We start from the raw sequence: 24,499 nt of genomic DNA, 5'->3' as shown, positions 1-24,499 counted from the left end.
ACACAAGTGTCAGATGTTTCTGTAAGAAAGGAGATTGAAGTAGGGAGGGGTATCTATTTATTTTGCACAAGAGCGGGAGCTTTACTAGTTCAAGAGAAGTTTTAAAACTTACCTTGTTTTTTCTTATATGAGTTCTTTCTCCCTTTTTTTTTAACTGGTTGATTCTTACCCCTTGCAGAACATAGAACAAGAAAACAATACTCCTTATAAATTAAGAGTGCCTGTTGAAAACTCAGCTCTGAAAAACAATAATCTTAAAATAATCCCCATTGAGAAAATGGCTGCAGGAGATGCCTTTGTGTGTGAAAATGAAACTGAGACTGTGGAAGCAAGATTAATGGAAGATTACACTGAGAAAATTTCTGGAGAACATGAGTGTAGAAATACGTCAGGAGAAATAACCAGCCCCTCAGACCATGCCAGTGCACTGTCATTTTCCAGTAGTGGGGTTTTGAGTGCTGGCTATTTCTGTGAAAATCAAATCACCACTGAAATGCTTCAGGAAGAGGCAAAACAACAGACTGATGAAAATTTGAAGCTGATCTATGAGACAGAAAAAGAGCAAAGCCATGTAGGTTTGAAAATAAGAGTTGAGCAATCAAACTCGGAAATGAACTTCCAGGAGGCACAAACAATTTCAAATAGCTCAGCTTTTGCAGGACTGGAGGAAGCTACTGTAGCTGTTAAGGAAGAAAACAGTGGCATAAATGAAAAACACAGATCTGTTTCTGTCAATAAGCAGGAATCATCTCTTCATGTAGTCTCATCAGAAAACGAACCTGAGAACTTCAAGTCTGAGCTGGAGGTGTGTAAAGTTAGATTGCCTAATGCAGCAGTCATGTTGGATGATGTAGAAATGACCAAGAGAGCTGATCAGGAACAATTTCTTGCAGCTGAAAATGGACAGGGGAGTCCAAAATCTGAGCGAGGTAATATTGACAACCATGCCTTGTTCATAGAGCCTGACATTGAAATGCTCCAGGCAAAATGTCAGCAATTAGAAAGGGAGAGGGAAGTTAATCTGAAAACTATTTCTAGCTTTCAAGAGCACCTTGTTTCAGTCACAGCTGAGAGAAACTATATTGGCCAAGAACTGAGTATTTTGTCTGAAAGCAAAAAAGAACTGGACCAGAAGTACCAAAAGCTACAAGAGAAATTGAAACAATTAGAGTTAACTAAAATGGATTCTACTGAATTCATTAGAAGGTTAGAGGATGAAGTGAGGACACAAGCAAATCTGCTTGAGGCTGCAAAATCTGATGCAAATCAATTATCCAGTGAAAAAGACAGTCTTCTTCAGAAGCTGCAAAGTTTAGAAAATGATGCTGTATCTTTCACCGTAGAAAAAGAAAAACTCCAGAATGAAGCAGCAGATTCAAAGAAAGAAAAAGAGCTGATTGCAAGAGAGTTGGGAACGATGCAGCATAAATTAGGTTCATCAGAAATGGAAAATTCAAAGCTTTCCAAATCTTTGGAAGGCTTGTTAATGGAAAAAGGAGAACTTGCTGCAAGACTCAGCGCAGCACAGAAAGAAGCAGACCAATTGAGATGTGGAATTGAGAAGCTGAAAGTAAAAATTGAGTCTGATGAGAAGAAAAAACGTCACATTGCTGAAAAGCTGAGAGACAATGAACGGAAAGCTGACTCTCTTCAGGATAAAATAGAGAGGCTTGAAAGGGAATTGGAGATGTCAGAGAAAAATCTAGAAGATACAGTTATTGAGTTGGAGACTGCCAAAGCAGAGGCAGAAACGTTAGCAACAGAGATGGAAGAGATGACTGAAAAGCTGAAATGTTCCAACTTAGAAATTGATGTCCTCACCTCACAAAAAGAATGTTTGGCTAAAGATTTAAAAGAAATGCAAGGAAGATTCCATGAACTAGAGTCTTCAAATTTGACTACAGCAAAACAGTTGGAAGAAAAGGAGGAAGAAAAGATACAAATCAAAGTTGAGCTTGAAAATACTGTGGCATTGCTGAAATCTGAGCTCAAAGATATGAGTGAGAAGTTGGAGTTTTCATGCAAAGAGGAAGCAGATGCTAGAGCCAAAGAACAAGTCCTGATTGATCAGGTGGCTCGTCTTGAGCAAGATAAAATAATGCTGTTACAGCGATGTCAGGAAATAAAACATGACAACATCAAATTGGATCAAGCAAGGGAAGTACTTGTTCAAGAACTGATGGATTGTAAGCAAAAACTCGATGAAAAGGTGCAGGAAAATGGTGCTCTTGAAAAGCAGGTGAAAGATACAGAAGCACTGTCTTTGCAGCTGGCTCACATGCAGCATGAACTTGAATGCTGGCACCAGGAAAAAGAGAGGCTGCAGAACTTGATTGCTGAGTTGAAGCTGAAGGAGCAATGTTTTTCTGATGGTGAAACCTCTCCGGATATCCTGAATGTTCTAAAAATGTCTTATAAGGACCTTGAGAAGGAACTGGAATCTACGCTTTGTGAAAAGAACACTCTATGTAAAAAGGTAATGTCATTTCCACTAGGGCAGAGTTCCCTTTGTAGGAGGAAGGATAAAGTGTCCTCTGGGTTTACCACTTCCTTAATAAGTTAAATCCTAAAATAATTTTAACCTCAAACTTTTGCAGGGAACATCCTATTTTTAAAATTATGTTTTCTATACAATCATAAAATTTCATTGAAGTTACAGAGCTGGAAAGCAGGGCATTGTTTTGCATAGGATGAATGAGAAAGTAGCTTGAAAGTAGAAGTTTAAGCAATCAAATAATGCAGAATAGTTTCCTCTTCCCTGTAGAAGAAAAGGATGAAGAACAAATTGATATTGCGTGACTGAGTTTTCATATCAAGAATAAATGTTTTGGAAGCTCCAAAGAAAGTGAGGTAACAATAGTGCACTTGCCATGTGAAAACATCATTACTCTGTTGTGACTCTTGCTTAAAACTTGACCAACTATGGGAATAAAATAATCTATCTTAAAAACTGCTTGTTACATAGAAGTACATTCTTTGGCAGTCATGACACATGTATTAAAAATAATCCTGGGAAATTTTACTTCAGGTAAATGAACTGGCTGAAAGTCGAACTGAGCTGCAAGTCAAGCTAAATAATACTGAACAGAAGATTGCCAAATTACAGGAAGAAAGAAGTAAGCTTGCTGAAGAAATGCAATGTGTTCAAGAACATTCAGAAAAGAACAAAGTAAGTTATTCCATCTGCATGATTTCTGTCTTCAAAGCCAGATGCTCAAGTATAGTATCTGTCTGGAGGCTGGTCAAGGGGATCTGTGATAATGAACAGTGTTAGATGTTATTGCTTCCAAATTTCAAAAAATCGAATGTTCTCTTCTGAGATAAAATGATTACTTAGTAGTTTTTCCCCCTCTTCCTTCCATCCAAACTATGTTTTCTTGGCATAAAGGCCACTGCTGGTCATCTAGACATTTTTCAGTGTTGAGAAATTCTCTACTACATGTTTTCCATCATCAGACTGAGGAGGGCAGACAAAAAATACAGCATTTGTCAAAACTACTTTCAGTGTTTCAATGATGTTAATTTAATTCAGGACATAGTCAAGGAAAAAACAGTTTTTGGAGCCTTTGTTTATAATTTGTTTGCATTTAATTCTTAGAGGCTATTTTATCATCTAGAAAACTTTAGGTCTTATTTGTGTATGTCTTTAAACCACTTTGTGTGATCATCTGACCTGCTAACTTTATTTTAAAAATTCTATAACCAGGGGCTTGTTTCTAATGTGGCATTGAGGATTTTGAGTGGGATGGGAAAAGAACAGATATTTCTGCAACTTTTAGAAATCCTAAATGGAAATACAAGCCAGCTCTCCAAAAAGTAGTTATAACAATGGATGAAAATGCTTAGAAAGTTTTGTCATCTTAAAAAGGGTGAGGAAGTGACCCTTTATCTCTCAAGTCACTCTGAGAGAGAGCAACATTTGGAGAGGTTAAGCTTTGATTTTGGCAGTGCTGCTTGATTTAATGCTGTTGGCAAACTTGCACTTGTTTTCTTCTACGAGAACCTTCCTTGCCTCTTGTCCTACCTTTTGTGTTCAGATGTTCTTTTCTTTGATTACACTGTGTTTAGCCACTGTTGAATATTTTTTCTTACCAAACTCTGGAAAATTCAAAAATGCTTCCAATTCAAATAGTTTAATGGGTTAACTTTTTCTCCATTGAGATAACTCCAAATACCAAAGAATGTACTATTACTATTTACAGATTCAGCTGCATCTCACAACTTCAGAAAAAAATGAACTGGCCAGGTGTTTGGAGAAGGTCCAGAATCAACTACAAGAAAAAGAAAGTGAAATTAAAAGAGAGATATCAGAATACCAAGACAGACTACTTCAAACAGAGAAAAAGCATCAGGATGCTCTGACAGAAGCAAACCGAAAGGTGAGTCAGAAAATAGGAAGAGTACTGCTGTGAGTTTTTAATTGAGTTCTGTGTATTTTACAAAGTTTTGCTGATCCTATTGCAAAAGAATTTATCTTTGCTAACAATATTTCCAAAATCTACATATACTTACCTTGGAGCTCAGTATGTGTTAACTTTTTTCCACATGACAAGTTCTAAAAAGTTAATTTATCTCAGAACTCAGTACCCATTTGATCTATAAAAAAATTCACTAGGACTATAACCTTGAAAAAGGGAAAACAACAGTATGTTTAATCCAGGAAATGTTTTTTTTTTGTAGGAAGAGGGAAGAAAGTTGAACCAGTTCAAGATATAAGGACAAATTTGTTGGAAATACATTTGTCAGATGTGCTATATGTAAAGAGCCATCAACTTTACTGCAGAAATGTCTGTGAACTTGAGGCCAGCTGAACCCAGGCTAATAACTTAGTATAATTGTTTCTTAATAGTTTTCATTATTATTAATATAAAGTAGATGTAAAAACAAGTTATAGTAAAATATAAGGGTTTTCTTCTGACAGTCTTCTTAGAGGCAAGATTCTAGTATTGAAAATACGTACTTGAGACAAATTACCCTTTTAATGTTCAACTCCTTAAAACATAATTATTAAATTTGCTGTGGAATTCCTGTGGGTTTGTGATATGCTGTTAGGTACATCTTTAAAATGAAACTCAGTGTCCTTTTTGGTATCATAGTAATTAGGCACATTTTCTTTCTTTAGAATGAAGTAGAAATTGAGGCCTGTCATGAGAAGATTAGTTCACTGGAGCACTTTATCAGCTCGCAAAAATTAGAAATTGAGCATTTGAAGTCAAATAAAGAACAGCTAAATAATTCCCTTAAAGAAGCTAATCAGTCCTTAGGAGAACTCCTAAAAACTAAGGTAAGAAAAACCCTGAAGTGTGACCAATTGCATGAGATTCCAGACACTGTGTAGTAAAATAAACATAGGATTGGGAACCAGTGCTCCAGAACCGTGGCTTGACTTTGGTGCAGCCTTTGTTTCACTAAAGAGAACATAGAGCCTGGAGAAAACATAGTTACTATTGATGTGCATTAGAAAAATTCTGCTCTGTGTGCCGTGACTGAGATCACCTAGAATTGGTTTGTGTGACCTAAACACAGCAGCCCATTGACTACAGTGAGCATTGTAGGTGTGCAAAAATGTGGTTAGAATTCACTCAGAGAGACTTTGCAGTGCCTCTGTTTTGTGTTTGTGAATTACTTTGATGGTAAAATGTACCATGGTCTATCCCTAAGTACTAGTCTTGATAGATTGCTCCTGATTCAGCTTTTTCAGTTCCATTTTATATAGAATTCTCATTACAGGTATTAACTAGTGTAATTCTCTGACAGAATTGTCCTCAGGGATGCTGGAATAGGAGCTCCACATACTGTGAGCTACTGATGACTGGGAACAGCTCTTCATGTTCTTGGTTTGCTTTTTAGTAGCACAGGTGAAGCTTCACTGTACATACACTGTACTACTGTACTAATAATCCCATCCCTGCATTTTTCTTGGTTTCTGGGTGGTTTTGGTCTATTTTGTCTGATTGATTTCTGGCTCCAGCTCAGCACTCCCACTTCAGGAATTACTGTCTTCATAAATGCACTCTTGAAGAAACAGTCAATTCAATTTACATGCAAGTAAACACTGAATTACAAAATGCTCATCTTGCTCAACAGTTGTTTCTTCTTAGGGCTCTCCACTGTGGTGTTAATTTGGTTAATAAGAGCAGTCCAAGGATAAAGTCCTGTGGATGTGTGCCAGAAAACATACCCAAGGTAGTGTCAGTGTAGCAGAGAAGGCTTCTGGCTGCACTCATTGTGTGGTATTTGCACACAGGTTGGTACCAGATCAATGGGATGGTAAAAGGTTCAGGTTGGACATTGTGAAGAATTTCTTTCCTTTAGAAAACAGTGTAAAGCATTGGAAGGGGCTGCCCAGGGAAGTGGTGGAGTTGGCACCCTTGGAAGGGTTGAAGGAACAGCTCAAGGTGGCCCTTAGTGCTATGAATTAGTTAATATGGTGGTGTTTGGTCAAAGGTTGGACTCAATGGTCTTGGAGATCTTTTACTGTTACTCTGTTTGATATTATGATGTTTAAAAGGAGGAATTATGTTTCTGGTGAAATAACTGAATTTCTTATTTTTTAGGCTGATAATAGTAACATTATAATTCAGCTGAAGAAGGAAAATGAATATGCCCACAGTAAAGTGCAGATGTGGATGAAATCCTGTAAACAGCTGGAACGGGAAAAGGAAGAGTTGCAGAAACAACTAGCTGAACATGATGAGCTGCTAAAGAAGGAAAATGTGGCTATGGCGAAGCATAATAAAGAAGGTAACTGAATCTAGATTGTCTTAATGCTTTCATAGTGGTGCATTAATCTGTAAAACTTTCTTGTTCCCTGAAATGTCCGCTTGCATTTGCAGCTCTAGTACAGAGCATGATTCTTAACTAGCATAAAAAGTTACAAGTGCAAATGTCAAACATTTTTAAAATCCAGTTAATCTTTTTCATCTTAAAGGTATTGTTTCTTTTCTCAGAAACAACACTAGGTTCTGAATAAATTTATTAAATGTTACATTTTTGGTGTAAGTGACTTGAGGAAGAAAAGGGATGTTTTTCTACTAAGTTTTGTGTGCAAGTTCTTTTATCATTTTTCAGCAAGCTTTTCCCTCTGATTCTCATGCTCTGTTCTTAACATTTTAGTTCACCTCATGAGATGCACTGTATTGTAAATGATCCTTAAAGCAAGTTAAGGGTGCAAATGGAGTGTTCAGAAATTACAAAATGAGAGGGAAAACGTTTCCCCATGCACTGGGCAAGGATTCTTTTCACATTTTATATATTTGCTCTATTTAGCAGGGACATTATTATGCCTATCATAATACTGAATTTGTTTCATATTCAATTTTTTATAGTTGCACTGTTACAAAACATGTGTAATTAAAAGATGTGCAACCATTGCACTATAAATTCTTACATATGCATATTTTATTATGTCAGTTATATGAATAATCATGTTTTTCTTTGAAAAGATGCTGATGATAATGCCATTACAGAAGAAATTAAATTAAAATTGGAAGAATTGCAGGAATCTACAGAAGCAAAGACCAGAGAAGCAAATGAGAACTTGGAGAAATACTGCTCTCTTATTGTTAAATATCATAAAGTAGAGGAAGAAAATGAGATGCTAAAAACACAAGTCAGTTTGTTGAGTACTCAGCTGAAACAGCGAGCAAGTGATGCTGTCAGCACTCCTTTGCTGAATTCAGAGAAGTCATTAATGCAAAAGAGCAAACACTCTGTCAAAGACAGAAGGTCAGATGAAGGTACCACTAAGCTTTCAAGTAAAAGGCAAAGATGTGAAGACAGCAGGAAAGACAATGGAGAACCAAGATTTCCTGCTCCAGTGACTTCATTGAAAAAGAAAAGGAAGTGTGATATCTCTCAAAATCTGCAGGGTCAGGACAACACTGACTGTGAGCTGGATGGCCTTCCAGAAATAGTGCAAAAAGGTATTTATGTCTTGTAAAGGCAAATGTTCTCTGAGTACAGCAGGTGTGCTTTTCTCTTTTGTTGAATGGCTTTCACTCTGAGTTGGTGGCCAGGCAAACATTTTTGGTGATAGTGATGGAAGGTAAAAGGAGTCAATGAGAGACTTGACAGTTGGTGCCAAGTTAGCTTTTGTGGAGCACTGGTGTTAGACCAGCAGAATACATTTCTGTTGGATTAATAATTCCCATTCTGCTAAGAGTTAAGTGGTCCTGGCAGTCTCCTGTGCTCCCATCACCTCACTCACAGGTGTAGTGTGCAGTGAGGCAACTGAAGACCAGAAACTGGGAAGGAGTGGTGTCTGGAGGGAAGCCCATGTGTGTTCTCCAAGTGTTTGCTTATTTGTGGGCTTTTATTTCTTTCAATACCAATAATAAAAGTGTGTTAATTTGCAAAACATTAAATCGACTAAAATCCCCTGAGTTGAAACTGACTTACCCACAGCAGTAAGACATTCATCTTCATGAGAAGATTAATTAATTAAACTCTCATCTTCATGAGAGTTCACTTTGTCTGCTCTGAATGCCATGAAATTAGGCAGCCTGGTACTCCATATAAGGGTTTGCTGTAGCAGAGGGTAACTGAGAAGACTGCACGAATCAGGGCTTGAAAAATGTCTTGTGAGTTCAACTACCCATTAACCTGCCCTTTATAATTAATGTAATTGCTATCGTTAAAGGACAAACCATAGGGATACTGAATAGCCTCAGCTTTGGTGGTCACTCCCAGAAGTCAGGATTTCTAAAGCTAAACATTACTTGCATTTCACTTTCTTACCAGCATTACTATATCTTCTAAAAGTAGCCCTGTTCTGAGGACATATGTGCCAGTTCATGTTTGTCTTCTAGGCTAGACCGAGAGATAATAACCAGTCTATACATAAATAGTTCTACACAGAGAAAAGTATTAAAAATCAAGAGCATCATGTCACGGTATCAGGAATTAACTGGTTTTCAGTTTGAAATCACTCTCCACATAATAATGTACTTGTAAAGAAAAAGACCAAACACTTTTTTGATTTTTTATTTTTCTATAGAATTGCTCTTGTAATTCAATGGTTCTTCTGTGATACACAAGTTTTGCATTTGAATTTTGGAATATGCAAGATCTATTCAGCAATCTCTTTGTTCCATTTTCTCCAATGGAACAGATGATTTATTTCAATCTGCTATTTTATTCCTATTGTGAAAAAAGAAATCCATTTGAGGAAGTGTGATTGCTTTAGGTTTTTATAGAAGCTGTTTATTTTTCAGGGTTTGCTGACATCCCCAGGGGCAACGTCAGCCCTTATATTTTACGTAGAACAACACTGCACCTCAGATCCAGTCCCCATGTGGCTTCCTCAAGTGAGAAGAGGCCTTTGCCTGCACAGGACTCACAGAAGTGCAGACCAGACCATCTTGGTGAGCGCTGCTCTTTGACACCTGGTGGCAGCAAACCACAAAAGGTAACTTGGAAAAATTTTATCTGGGTATCAAAGTCATGGGAAGACTTAATGCATTCACCAAACATATCCATCTCGCCAAGTGAATTTGAGGACATAGCATTCTTTATGTTCCTCAACAACAGAGTGAAGAGAAGATCATAAATACTGGATGACTGAAACATGACATGTGTCTTACTATAGTATCAATGTGCAAATTGTTCATATGTTTTTATTAGGAATAACCAGGGGGAAATGTAAATTCAATGCAGGTATGTTTTCAATTTCTTATAACAGATATTAAAGAGCAGATATTCCTTATACTGTGACATCTTAGGTTGCAGAGAAAGTAATCAGCAAAAAGACTAACCTTTAGGAGTTTGAGCTTGAAGTTTGCTGCAAATAGCTCTTCTTGGAATTTCTAGAATAACTACAGATATAAGGGAGGCTATTAAATGTGTAAATAGGGAACATCTGGATTATAAAGGGTGGGTTTTGTTGGAAGGGACATTAAAAGATCAGCTAATTCCAACCTCCCTGCCACAGACAGGGACACCATCCACTAGACCAGCTTGGTCATGCTTACCAGATTTTGATGCTATCAAAACAAATAAATACTACACAGTTATGTTTTGAAAGTGGGCCCTTATTAAAAAAAGGTTAGTAACTGAAGTTTACGTTAGCTTTGTGTTTTCAGTAATAGACACATTGCTGAATGTTTCACAGTATATCAGAGCAATGTGTTCTTTCTAAGATGATGCAAATAGTTTGCAGTTTATAGAAAATGGTTCCAACTTTAGGACAGAAATGCACCTTTTGTCATCCGAAACTTCCTCCAAGGTTTGTAACCATGTTATCTCAAGTTGAGCAATAAAAGAGTAGTTATTGGTAGCTCTTTGTATGAGGGCTACACAGAAATATGTCAATAGATAAAAATCCTTCCAGTTTGCCAGGTTGCACAAAAGTATTCTCTTGACAATCAGCAGAATCTTGCACATCGCTATTTGGGTTTTTTCTTTTTTTTTTTTTTAATCCAGTTATTTTGTATTAGCACATAAACTATGTGGCGAGATACCAAAAGTAAGTAAAGGCAAATGCCACATAGTTTAGTGGATGTATAGCTTTTGAGGCCAGAAAGCACCATTGGGAAGACCAATCAGATCAGACCCATAATTTTTTGGAGCTACAGCAATAGAAAATTGGTGTTTTGCAGTGAAAGTGAGTCCACTGAATTTGTATGTTGTTTCAAGTGATAATTACCCCACTTGCCAAGAGTTGCTGCTTCTTACAGACATTGCCTGGAGGTCTGTGTTTTATTACTGTTTCATTAAGTGATGCCAATAAATTTTATTTATACTCCTGTCTGTTTCCCTATAACCTTAGAAACAAATGGTGTTGCTTGTAAAGAATCTGAGTAGTGCAAAAAAGAAAGGAAACCTCAGTCAGAGAAAGCTGTGTAGTAATCACCTGCCAGCATGGTATAAGTTTGTTGTAGACTCTTGCTGACCATGGTCAGGGTTATAGCAAGAAACAATTAATCAGTAATAATATTTTCTCATTTAACTGAAGGAGGGATTTCCCAAACATTCCTCCTCTTTGTCTAAACTTGTATTGTCTAGGTCCAAGGACAGGCTACTCCTCACCTTCAACTAGATCGCAGTTATTAACATTTCAGTGTTGTTTTTTTCCCCCCCAAGTGTAAATATGCAAAAGTCATCAGTTCCAGGAATTTGTGCCCTTCTCTCAGACACTGCTGAATGTGTATTGGTTTTATTTCAAGATGATGTACATTGGGAATTTCTGGAGGAATTGCTCATATCGTTTCATCATTTGTTGAAACAATGAAAACATTTTGTTTCATGCTTTATATTAATACAGTAAATGGTGTGTCTTGTTTTAAAAGTGAAGCAAATCTTGTTTCCTTCTCTTTGATAGATACTTGCATCTACTATATTTCAAATACCTAGTTTCAAACTGTTGCAAATTTCTCAAGGTGCTTAAAAAGTGCCTGTCATGTTCATATGCAAATTTATTCACTTTTCTGTGTGAATTTAAATTGAATGCTTTGACTGCACATCGGTCAAAATGTGAAAGCAGTGGTTTCTGCCCAGATGTCAGCAAAAAAGTGACACCTGTGCTTTACATTTGCAGAATATGTAGAGAAAAAATTAAATACAGCTCTTGGTACACACTACCAGGTACTTTAGTAAACAGCTTAATAGTACTGTCTGTTCCTTGTGTAGCTGTTTTCTGCTCCTGGAAAATAGCTTGCCAGCAGTGTAGCAGATATTTCATCTCATACCACAACAAAAGAAGAGTTATCAAGCCTCACTGTGTTGTGTATTCAGAGTGATAAGTGCCTTAAAAATATGTTTTTCTGCTTCCAGTAAGTCTCTGTCTTTTGCAAATTCCCAATATTTAGTCTTTTGCAGCAACCCTTTCAACCCAAGGCGGAAAGCTAATATGGTTTTCCATTACCGGTAAAGCAAGGATGTTTTTGTTTGTGTTACAGGAAAATGATGAGCAGCGGTCCCAAGCTTTTCCACCAATGAATTCTACACCAAGGTCACCACTTTGCCTGCAGAAACAATCCCCAAAACCTCTCTCTGATAACACTAGGGAGAGTCGCACGATGCACAAAGCAAAAAATTCCCTAAATGAACAAGGATTATCTGAGCAAGATAAGCAAAAAGAAAATTGTAAGGTGCAGTAAATGTGAACTAGTCACTAGTCAGAATAACTGGTGATCAAAACCAGTTTGTAAAATAAATACCAGAACTATCTGGAGGGCACCATTTTCTCTTCTCCAGTGAATAACGATATATGGGTTCTGCAGAGCTTCCTTGTGAGTATTTACTAATAGCAATAGTCACACAAACTTTAGAAATAATAGTGAACAGATATAACTGATCTTTTTATAGAATCACAGAATCAATTAGGTTGTAAAAGACCTTTGAGGTCATTGAGTCTAACCTATGGCCTAACATCACTTTGTCAACCAGACCATGGCACTGAGTGTCACATCTAGTCTTTTCTTAAATGCCTCCAGGAATGGTGACTCCACCACCTCCCTGGGCAGCCTGTTCCAATGCCCAATCACTCTTTCTGTAAAGAACTTCTTCCTAATGGCCTAAACCCCCTCTGGTGCAGCTTGACTCTGTGTCCTCTTGTCCTGTTGCTGGTTAACTGAGAGAAGAGACCAACCCCCACCTGGCTACAACCTCCTTTTGGATGTAATTGTAGAATTTTCTGTAAATACTTCTTTATAAAGCTGTCAAAAAAATTAAAATATAGAAAAAGTGGCCACATTTTGCCATGTGGTTAATTGTTGTCGCTTTTATTGTGTACCAATGGTTGATTTACTAATGGAAAATAAACTTAAGTATCTAAAAATTATAGTTTCTAGGAAAAATGTGGCAAACACTATTATATAATTCAAAATGAAACAATGACTTATTTTCTAAGTGCAACACTAAAATATAGAACCAGATAGAAAGTGCATCCAGTGCACAGGCCTAGCTTGTGTTCTGTGTCTTGGTATCCCTTCTTCCTGATGGAATAACACTGCAATGGGGGTGAGACATGGTTCAAACAAAGCCAAAGAGGACTGCCTGTTTCCCTGAAATGAAGCATCTGACAGTGTACTTCCCTAGCTGAAGGTCGTATGTTGATCTGCACATCTGCCAACTGGCCCTTGGCCAGCCAGTGAACCTCAGCAAGACAGGGGTGAGCACTTTGTACCTGGCCAGAAAGGGCCCTATGACAACAGTTCTGTTCTTGTCCTGCCAGCAGGGGCTGGCTGCTGCTCTGCTGCAGGTTACTCTTCACTTTGACAATGCTTAGCCTCAAATCTGTCTCTGTGGAAATCATTGAAGACCTGTACCTGAAGTAAGGAGAATGGATGTGTTGGGAAATGTTCAGGTGTCAAGAAATATGTGTGTGGAATGCCCTAGGTTACTTCCTTTTCATTCAGGAAAGATCTTTGAGATATCGAAAGATGGTGACTTTTCTGGAAATAGCATATAAGATTCTGGCATCATCAATACAAGAGAAATAACTCCATCCAGTTCATGACAGTGCACTTGAATTTAGAATGATTCATTACATGAAATCCCAGCTTGTGGATTTCAGAGGTCTAACTGGGCTTGCTCAGCAGCAGAGACCAATTTAACACTATAGAAAAAGGTGACATCAACATCAGTCATTATCTAAATAAGCAGAAATGACTTGCTGATAATTCATATTGCTTATGCTCACCTGGCCTGGCCAAGTATTAGGGAAATCAAGCTCCTGAACATGAGCAGGAATGCCCTAAATCTCCAAGATACACAGCAGAGAGGCATTTTCACATTGTTGATGTTACTGTGTCAAAAAGGTGTTTCTTCTTTCAACATAAGAGTGTAATAATGTTTTCTACACCTTGAAAAAACTCTTTAAACTAAGAGACAATACTTAGGTTGCAAGCTGAACTTTCAAAATGTAATGATACCTTCTACTTCATGGTTGGTTTCACCCTCAAAGCAGAGTTCTCTTTTTTACATATGCATACACACCATTATTCTGCCTTTCTTACAGTACTGTCTGTTAGAATGCAGTCAGTTTAGGAGAACAAATGATCTACTCATCAGTCTAACCAAAACATCTTCAAAGAAATTTAACATTTGTATCAAATATGTGTAACAGAATCAGACAAATGAAAATATTTTTCATTATTCAAAAGATCAAAATCTTGCCACACATACTATCCTTCAGTAACTAGATATACCAGGGCTTGGGGTCACAGCAGTAGATCTTGTGGCTTTTTCTTAAACATCTCCAGTTGTTTGTTTTAATTACCTAACGCTTGAGTTAACAATCCTTGTAGACTGAAAGGGACCTATCTTAAAGGATGCACTTTATTACCTCATCTTCTGTCAGGATACTGTCAAAGCTCATAAAAGCTAAATTGTTTCAGACCAAGTTTTGTATCTTAAAGGAATCATTTATGGAATTAGCAATTAAAAAAAAAAATTAAGTCTCTTGAGATAGAAACATGGGTATGAAGAGGCTTTGGTAGCTGATAATAGAAAAAACCCAAACAAAACTGGTGTTTTATTTAGCCAAATCACTGTTTTTCTATTCTAATCTGATGCCTTGAAAAGTGTCCCACTTGGAGAAGAGTGTGGAAAAAACATCTATCTTTAGAAAGCTGTCTAATCTTAACCAGACAAATTTGAACAACTATGTTATAGTGAAAGAAGTGACTATCATCAGTAAAAGAATGCATGCCTGCATTTGTATTTTATAAGCCTTTATATTTCCTTAAGTGTGAGATGTTTGCATTTTGAAATGTTACAATGTCTGGGGATTTTTTAGCAACTAGTATGTATTGGAGTACTAGTATGTATGTATTTTGCTGTAGGTTAAGATTTTAAAGAGGTCTTTGATTAATGCCTGAATCTGTTGAAAGTGGGACTTCATATTTTACATTCCCTTGCAAACTGATGAGACTTCATGTCACAATCCACACAGGAAAGCTCTATCAAGAACATAATTTCCAACCTATATGTATATCAAACATGCAGAACAAAAAATCAGAGTGCCTCATCAGGATTCCTAGTAGGATTGCATAGGATGTGTTTTGTCATCTCTCTGTAATGAATGAAAGGACACTTGTATGTGACTTTCTACTCTGACTGTAAAAGTCCCTGTAAAATGTCTTTGGTGCTCTGCTATTGTTCTTAGCATGCTAACCTGGTTGTTGCCATGGTGATACAGTGTTACATCACAGGTAGGTGCATTAACTGGATCTCTTCTTCACTTTCCTGTTTACCCAAGATTTACATTGTGATTGGTGTAAAATCTAGTTTGCTGTCCCAAGTGGTTGTGCATGCTCTCTGAAATGCCCAGAGCTGTACATTAAAAGCATGTTGCAGGAATGCTGGCATCCTTCTGCCATGTTCTCCCACAGGTGATGGAAGGGTCTGGGTGGTTTGTGATGTTCAACTCTTTCTTCAGACTTCGAACTATTCTTCTCATTTTTACCTAGTAATGAAAGAAAAACATAAGAGGAGATTTGTTTGTGGGCTGCTTTTCCTGGATTCTTATTATTAAGGGCCAGTGCTTGAACTGATCTCTCAGGTGTCAGAATTTAAAATACTTAAATATCAGATCCTGCCCTGATTTGTGGAGCTCCCTTGGCTGCAGGGGTGATCACAAGTTCTCTGCACTGCCCTGCATTTCCACCCTTGGGGACAGTGCTGCCAATTCTATGTTTGTCATCTCACTGGGACCACTTGGAGGAGTCTGCTTATTCAGTGATGGCCAGTGGGAGGGAGAGATGGAGCTAAAAGAAGAATCACACTCTCACTATCCAGCTAGTTTTCTTGGTGTGCCCTACAGTTGATGCAAATTAATACACTTTTAAGCAGGAAGAAAAATACCAGTGATGAATCCAAATGTGCCTGGTCTCAGAGTGTATTGGACAACAAAGCAAATAGTGCCCTAAAACCTTGAAAAGTGATGACAGAAAAAAGTGTAACACACATCTAAAGGGGTGTGCAACACCCCATGCAACACATGCCAAACAAGTTCTCTTTACACAGGGTAACATTGCTGAACAATGTAAACACTGTAGAAAAAAAAACCAGTGCCACTGTGGCCCAGGTGCTGGAGAACACTCCTGATTTGTCCCAGAATTAGTTTCAGGTGCCTTGTTCTTGCCGTTTGAGATTTCAGCTGTCTAACCCTTAAAATCATTCCACCTCCCTCTGCTTTGGTTATCTTATCCTAAATAGCCATAAATTACAAAAGGCTGCCAGCAATTTTCTGCAGAAAACAGCAATTGAAAACAGCTGTTTGAAATTAATGATGTTGACAAGTGGATGCAAGGTGGACTGTGGTGAAAGCAGACTGCAATAGCACTACTCAAAGGCAATGTTGTGGACTTGCTTGATATATATGGACTAGTCTATCTATAGTTCCAGGGCCAGGAGATGATCTCTGTAAATAGATTAGATAGATAGAGAGATATATGTACATATAGTAGATAGATGGATGTATATATATAATAGATTGATGTATATGTAATATATAAATATTATATATATATATATATATATATATATATATGTATATATATATTTGCGTGTGTGGATGTTCTCTGACATACTTATATGCACACCCAAGCACTTGTTTCAGTGTAGAAAAACTCTGTGGAACATAGAAAAACAGGATGTAGCTATGTAACAGCTAAATCTGTTTGGCTTTTTGCATGGTTTTATTCCTGGAAGCTTTTTTAACAGCAGACAAATCACGATCTCTATTGACAATACAGCTGTTGAAATACTTCAGTGAAAGGTCTGATGGATGCATAGAAAAATCAGCAGCTCTTTGTATTTTGCTTTTCTGCTACTGTGCTTCATAAATTAAACAGATGGAAGCTTAGTGAGTATCTGCTCTGTGCTAGATACAGAGGTTCCTTTATTTCAGGGCTCCTTTATTTAGGTGGCCTGCTGAGTACCACATAAAATACAGTGTAAATACATTTGATCTCGTGAAGGAAGATTCACATTTTCATGAAGGCTGTGTATCCACATCTGACTAATTTTTTTTCTTCTAGAGGCAAAATGGGAAGTTGGAAGTTATTCATTGTGGTTGGGGACTGCTTCAATTCCTTTTTTTCAGTATAGAGAAAGGGAAGTATTCTGTATTCTTTTGACCTCAAATTGAAAAATAGTCTGTTTTCAGTACTGTTGTTGGTATTTAAACTTATGTGTGGTTTTAGACACTGCCAGGCTGAGGGATTGAAGATTTTAGTTCTTCTGAGGAAAGCATAGTTTGGATTAACTTAACTTTGTATGAACGTAATTGCCTTAGATTCCTATCATGGAGGCTAAAAGTAGTAATGGAGAAGACTGGTACCTCATCCTGTGGGATTTTTCCTTCTCTTCAATTTCTTGTGAAAAATTACAGAGGAAAGAATCTATTTTGTGATTCCCAGATCTCCTACTTTTTTCACTGCTTGTTTAGCTTGGTTAGCTGCTCTTTTACTTCTCTTTTTATATAAGTGTTTGGTATCTGGCTCCTGATATTGTCTTCAAGCCAGCAAATTTACTGCTGAGACACTTGGTTTATATCAAAGCATCTAAATAAGAATCTCCCACAAAGTGCACATCCCCTTACACTGCTCCAAGTATGATTGGGAAGGGTATCAAATGATTGGTTTGTTCAGGTGTCTCCATCCCCATTGCTGACTTCTTTGACAATCAGCACTCTTGTGTTGAAAGCATCATTAAAATGTGATCAAAATGGCATGTTAAAAATGGAAGGTGAGTGAGCCAGCTGCAGGGAAGAAAATAGAGCTTTGAATGTGCTGCCAGAGCTTCCAAAATGTGGCTGAGTTTATGGGTTGAGTTCCCATGGTGTTGGGCTACAGCTTAGAAGTAAAAGAGAGGGAAATTAAGGTCTTGCCTTTGCTCCAAAGATGATGCTTTGCAAAAACACACAGCCAACCTAACCTGTTGTAGAACTGATGCTGGAATAACCATATTCCATGCTGTAATAACTGGGAAAGGGTTGTACCCCGCTGAGATGAGCTTTAGCATAAGAGACTAAGGGTTAATTCTTCCCCACTTGTTTCTTATCTAATATCTCTTCATCAATAGAGGAAACTGGGGGATTTTACAGTCATTTTAAAGGCAATTCTCCTGGGCTGAGCCACCACAGTTGCTATTTCTGCATTGCTGTCTAGGGTACATTGAAAAAAAATGTTGATGGGAATGTAAGTGATTGCTGGCTTGCTGTAGCAGGCAGGAGGATTCCACAAATTCACATCGTCCCTGTGGTACACTGGAGACACTTCTATAAATTCAGTAATGTAGCTATGATTATTCTTCTCCTCGCCTCCCAATTAACCAGTACTGCACATATTGTTCCCTGTCAAATATCTTATTTTGTCAGATGCCAGAGAGCAGTGTTGTTCTCTTTTCAAATTGCTGGCTTGATTTCTGGCAGTACTTGATTGCTTTAAAATGTACTTTCTGCATCCATTTTCCTCAATACTTAATTAACTGGAGCAAACTACTGAAATGAGGTTTCAGTTAAGTAGGTGTTTCACTTCTGTCCCCACTACCTCATTCATTTATTTCCTCTAGCTCACCCAAGTCCCAGAGACTTTGCCTTCCATTTGCAAGGAATTTTGCAGTTATCTTCCATTTTGCTGGATTATCTATCTTTTAGCTAAATTCTCCTGGAAAATCTAATTCTGAAAGATGCAGTTTCCATCTACATTAAATACCAGAAAAGGCTAGAAACAAGAACCTCTTTTCCAGGTCACAGCTGTTGCAGCATAAGCAGTGCTTGAGCATCATGTGGTGCTTCTGTGCCTTTACAGGGCTGCCTTAGGCACCTACAGAGCAGGTAACTGCTAGAAAGCACGTGGCTCTTACCTTTAAGAGTAAGTTAACTTTCTTCTTTTGGTGGAGCATGTTCTATGGGAACTACCTGCCTCCAATAAGCTCCCAGGGAGTAGTGCTCCATGGAACACACAGCATAAAGCAGTGGCAAATTAACCTTTTCTGTGTGGGAATAATGTGGAAGATTGCTACATCATAGCTTGGGACTGCATGTAGCCCAAGGTTATGCCTACCATGTGCTCAGGTTCCTCATAGGTGGGACACCATCTTAAAGATCCAGAATTCATTTGAGCAAAACCAGGTGCTTTTTCATATTTTGTTGTGACCCCATGTGTTTCTCTATTTCAGCCTTACAAAGAACCAAGACTATTGGAATTAAAAACCATCAGTGATCCAGTATAATCATATTGGGAGAAGGAAAATGGTACTGAAATGTGCAGTCAGCAGTCTGGATTGCAGGTAGCCAGTAAGCAAACAGTTCACCTGTCTTGGAAAGTACAAGAGTAGATTCTGAATGGCAGATGATTGCAGAATGGACTGAGAGCATCTGACCAGTGCGGTTTGACTTGCTCAGGACTGAGAAAATTATTACTATCCCTGTCAGAATGAATCAAAGGGAAAATGGATTACAGTTTAATCAGTTAGGATTCCTGGAGCACCCTCACTGCACTTTGCTTTATTAAGAGACAATGATCACGATGGCCTCTTGTTCTGCAGAGGAAGACCTCTGGGTATTCATGGCATGGAATGGAGACCGGTAGCTGTCACACAGAAAGGGAAAAAATGGGAAGACTCTGATGAGCTTACTGGAAAAATTTTAAAACTCTGATTCAATTTGAAGCTTATTACAACAAGCATTCAATCTTGACCAGTTTAAGAGAAAATTACTTGTTCTGTTGAAACATGTTAAAGATAATGGACACACTCTGTGACTACGAAACACAAAACATCCAGTGCTTCAAAAGAAGACATTTTTGTAGCTTGGAATATTTGTGTTCAGAAAATATGGAGCAAACTCCTTGTGATAGGGATCCAGTGGATTTCTTCATGCACATGCTTTGTCAAATTGACTGATGAGATTTGCAGTATTCAGCTTTTTTTCCTATTGAAAAGTTTATGCCCTTAATGTATTATGATAGACATTAGGAAATACCCAAGAAAGTGAAAAGAGCAACTTTAAAACCTCTTCCATGACTCTAAAGAAATTCTCACAAAAATTTCTGAATGAATATAAAAGTTATTCAAACCTATCTGCAAGGATGCTCTTTGTAAATATTATAAGGCAATTTTATATCTTCTGTGTTCTGTTTTGCTGACTTGACTGCTAAAGTAAATCTTCAACAAAAGGAAAACATCCAGAATAGCAGCCAAGGCTATGGAAGGCCAGCAAGTGTGAGAATTTGTGGCTAGGCCTGCACAGTTCTGAGCTAGCGGATTGGATCCTGTGCTTAACTCGGTGAGTGTTAGTTTTACAAAAGTGTGTTTTACCTATGAGAGTTTCCCCTCTCATTTTAAAGCTTGGTGACCTATAACTAAATCATGGTCTGGGTTAGGCTTGGTTTCAGTGGCCAAAGAAACCAATGCAGGTGTGAAGAATCTACCATACACGTGTCCTCTGATAGTGGGATGGATCATGTTTGGGTGGTACTTGTCCTGTTTTCCAGTTGTCTTCATGTTTGGAAACTGGATTACATAGGTTTGAGTAACTTGAAGAAAAGGGCGTTTGCCCCTGCAGGCACACCACTGAATGTACACTTGAAATGGGATGAGCTCTGCTGTATAAATGGCCAGAGCAGGCAGTGAAATTAGTATATCCAGTTGAAACTTCAGAAGAAATTGAAGGAATTGAAATTTAACTATTCATGCTGGAATTTCTAAAATTTTGCTAAGATAGAATATTCCTACTTTAAGTCACATGGATAAGAGAACTTGTTTCACAGGACATTTCCCCTTCTGGCTGTGATGGGGCCATTGGGTCAGTACTGGTTTGGAAGAAAGTTTCCACATACCAGATGATTGACATTTTCTGTTGTGAGAAGAATAAACTTGGGTCCTGCGCTCATCTCAGAGCAGTCATTTTCATTTTTACTGGTTTACTTTTAAAACTTTCCCATGTGCAGTATCTAATTATGGTCCATTACAAAATGCTGTATTTAAATGGTAACAGTGCACAGGGCTGAAAGGGACTGTTTGCAAGTTGCTTTTTCACTTTGATGATTAAGCCGCTAATTATTGCATTAGCATCCCAAACCACAGTCCTTAGTGATGTGTCTCCTCCTTAGGCAATCCCACGAGGCACATGGGCTGAGTAGGAAGGGTACGGCACTCTGAGAAGGGAAGGGCCAAGGACTTGTAGGGGATCGTGCCAGGGATTAAGCAGAGGTTGCTTTGTCCTGTGTCTGCTTCAGTGTGACTCAAGATAGTGCTGAGGTGTGGTACATCAAAAAGAGGGGTTTTCTCCCTTAGAAATGTAAAAATAGACCTTTCCACCAGTGGCTGTGAAAGACCCTATGACACTTTCTTCCAGGTCTTATCAGCGAGGCCAGACTTGCACAATAATCAAAGGAAATTATTTTATTTTATTGAATAAAGTGGCTTTTCAGCTTCCACACCACTGTGATGTTCAGCTGCCTGTGCTGTTCTATGTTCCTGTCCTGAAATTTTGGTAACACTGCAGGGTGCCATTTATCAGTTGTCTTCCATCTTCCCCTCACCTGAGATAAAACTTTTGGTGTCATTACACTGTATTTTTTTGAAAATGAACACTTTATGATCCTCCTAAAAGCAAAGGCATAAAACAAGTGTAAGATATTACTTTGTGTCTTCAGAAGCTTTTGGTTTTATATGATAAAATTCCCAGAAATAACTTACTTGGAACAGTTTGCTTATTGGAAGACTGATGGGCAGTGGATCCCTCACCCCTGCAGGTGCTGTGTTAGTTTCCCATCAATTTCCTGAAATGATGCACTTACAGACCCATCTCAGTGGCTATTTCAAACCCAGGAGATACGTTTTCCACTTTCCTGGATTATCAGAGCTACCCTTTTACTTGTACCTCTTAGCAAGGACCAGCATTTTTTTTCTTTTCAAGGAAATATTTTTTATGGAACTGATAGCTTCTCGAAATGTATCTGAGTATGGATCAGGTTCTGCAGCAGATATGTCATCCTTGCACTTCTAAAGGTACAAAACTGATGGTGGATTTGAGCAATTTGAGTGGCTAGACAATTTTTACAAGCTTTCTTGAGTGGAGACCATTTCATTAATATAGAAAATGGGGAACCTGTTTCCTCTGTGAAAATTTGTGGGAAAACTCTTTAGTTTCTTAATTTGTGTGGCAGAAAAAAAATTTGTCATACTCAATCATAAAAGTACGTTTGAATATCCAGAGCTGGCCAGGTGAAAAGACCCTTCAGCTGAAGACTTATGAGCAGACCACTGAATGCAGTCTGCAGAGACAGTGAAACACTGTGAACAGCAGAAAAAAATTTTGTTGGAAGGATTGGTGCATGCTTTCTCCTGGGCATGCTGTTTGAGATTGCATGTTCTAAAGCACAAAAAGTTATCTGTCTTGGTTTCCTAATTGAATTAGGCAACTAATTGCATTCTTCTTTCCCTCAGTCCCCATGTAACATCCCATTGAGTGTGTGACCATTTCCCTGGAAAAGCAATGATGCTACTCTCTTCCTGAAAGCTGGAGAAGAGGCTGCAGGTACTAGGTTAATGAATTCCCTAGCAAGTGGTGAGGATTCCTTGGACATGGTGTGTGGAAAAACATGGATGGGGGGTCAGGTAACATGTCTGGGTGGGTTCAATCACCCTCATGATGTTTAGCAGGCAGTAGACCGAAGTGGAGGTTGTTTAGGGAACGGATCTCAGACACTGTGGTGGAGCAAATGCCAGCAGGAACTTGGAGAGGAGAGTGTTGGTTTTGGATAGCAAGTACACAGAAGAGCAGAGCCCAGTGAAGGAAGTACCCAAATAACAATTTGGGAGGCATCCAGTGTGGGTAAAAAAAAGACATTGCAAGGACCTTGGTATGTGTTTCCATCTTCTTATTTTGTCTGTCTGGTCCAGAAAGCAGTGATAGGAAATAAAAAGAGTTTGGTTTGAAGACAACAAAATAAAAGAAAAACAAATTTTTGTAGGACAAAAGTCCAGTCGCTATGAAATTCATTTCCATCACTGGTCAGTTCACTTTTAAAAGCCTCAAAGTGATTCCATTACTTTTCTTGTGGGAACTGTGCCTGGTATAATAAATGTCACTGCTCACAAGCTTCTCGTGGTGTAAGTTATTCTTACACTTCTTATTTAACCTTTCCAAAGAGCACTTCTTTCTCCTGTGTGTGCTGTGTTCTTTTATTATACAGAGGTAGCTTGGCTCTTTTTTCTTTCACTGATGCACAGCTAAACATGCAAATATTTGATTAACAACAATCTTTACATCAGTTCTCAGCTAATTTTATTCCTCTTTTCTGAGTTTCTTTAAAATTTTTAGTCAGTATTTTTGAAGGGGAAGACGCTCGACTTAAGCTCAGCTCAGGTGCAGACCAATGTGTTCCTAGATATCAAACATGTTGCAGTGGGACATGGTGGAAATCTGCCACTGCTTACAAACTCATCCTTCTGGAAGCAATCATGTACCTTCAGTCTCCTATTAAAGGTTTCCCAGCTCTATCTCTAAGGCAACAGCTGACCTTACAAATATGCTCAGCATCCTCTAGTCAGATGTAAAATACATATCTTCTCAAACTGAGGTGCAGCTGCTGATTTTTTTTCCCACAAAACCAAGTTAAATTTCACTATTTTAAACTCAGATAATTCCCTAAACACTTTTTCCACCTACTGCCTGACAGTCCAGCAACTAAACAGTTACCAAACACCACCTCTCCCCTAACTGTAGCACTTGAAAAGACAAAATAACATTCTGCATTCTAATTATTTTATAGTTCCTTTGATTTTTGTTTAGTCAATGTGCAAATTGTGTGCAACTCCCACATGCCTAGAGTTGAAGGAAGTATAATTCTAAATGGTTAAAAATTTGCAGAAAAAAATAAGTCAAGGTAGTTTGTTTAAAAGGCAGTCTCTGACAGTTTCTCAGAAAAGTTCCCCCCTGACTGTGCTGCAGCAGCAATGTGAGCTTTAGAATGCAATCTCTGAGTCCGTGGCCATGAAACCTTTGGATCATCTGACCCAATGAAATGTCTTTTTGTGCAGAGGCCTTTAAAGTAAGATCTTGAGAGGAACTCAAGCATCAGATCCCTCTCAAGGCTGGAATTCGCAGTCTCAGTCCCTGTGGGACATGGGAGAAGCACAGGATGAAAGAGCCCCATGCCCCAAGCCCTGTGCACTGGGCAGGGCCCCTCCATTTAGCAGGCAATGCAAGGAAGGCTGTGAATGAACTTCTGCACCCTCTGTGGAGCCCACAGTTCTGCAGCAGCCCCTTGGGAATGTGTTTTTATCTCTTTTTTTTCCCCTTAATTCAGAGTCTGTAAAGAAGAAGGAATTTACATTATCAGTTATTGGAAAGCAGAAAAACCTAGTGCCTTTTAAATCGGTGCTGCAGCCTCAGTTTGCCGTGCTTGTGTCCCCCATTTTGCTCCTACAGTTTAACCTAGAGGAATTAGTTCAAAAGCTCAGTTGAGGTGTTGGATTTGGGTCTTCTCAGCCTTTGGAGTCTGCCTTCCCCATTTCATGGGCAAGTGCTTCAACCAAACTG

At 38.3% G+C, this 24,499-nt stretch overlaps 1 protein-coding gene and 1 pseudogene across 1 annotated transcript in view; one reads left to right on the top strand and one right to left on the bottom strand.

Moving 5' to 3' along the window:
* CENPF (centromere protein F) overlaps window positions 1–16,348 on the top strand; it is a 38,487-nt gene extending 22,139 nt beyond the window's left edge. The window contains exons 13-20 of the mRNA XM_074537092.1: window positions 179–2,476; window positions 3,029–3,169; window positions 4,203–4,379; window positions 5,123–5,284; window positions 6,558–6,744; window positions 7,446–7,925; window positions 9,216–9,409; window positions 11,898–16,348. Coding sequence (XP_074393193.1) covers window positions 179–2,476; window positions 3,029–3,169; window positions 4,203–4,379; window positions 5,123–5,284; window positions 6,558–6,744; window positions 7,446–7,925; window positions 9,216–9,409; window positions 11,898–12,098 — 3,840 coding nt within the window. The 3' untranslated portion in view covers window positions 12,099–16,348. The remainder of the gene's footprint in view (window positions 1–178; window positions 2,477–3,028; window positions 3,170–4,202; window positions 4,380–5,122; window positions 5,285–6,557; window positions 6,745–7,445; window positions 7,926–9,215; window positions 9,410–11,897) is intronic.
* LOC141728640 (uncharacterized) overlaps window positions 15,177–24,499 on the bottom strand; it is a 47,642-nt pseudogene continuing 38,319 nt past the window's right edge.

This window comes from Zonotrichia albicollis, chromosome 3, assembly GCF_047830755.1.
Source record: "Zonotrichia albicollis isolate bZonAlb1 chromosome 3, bZonAlb1.hap1, whole genome shotgun sequence".
Taxonomy (NCBI): domain Eukaryota; kingdom Metazoa; phylum Chordata; class Aves; order Passeriformes; family Passerellidae; genus Zonotrichia; species Zonotrichia albicollis.
The sequence above is the reverse complement of the archived record's forward strand: the minus strand, read 5'-3'. Positions and strand labels throughout refer to the sequence as shown.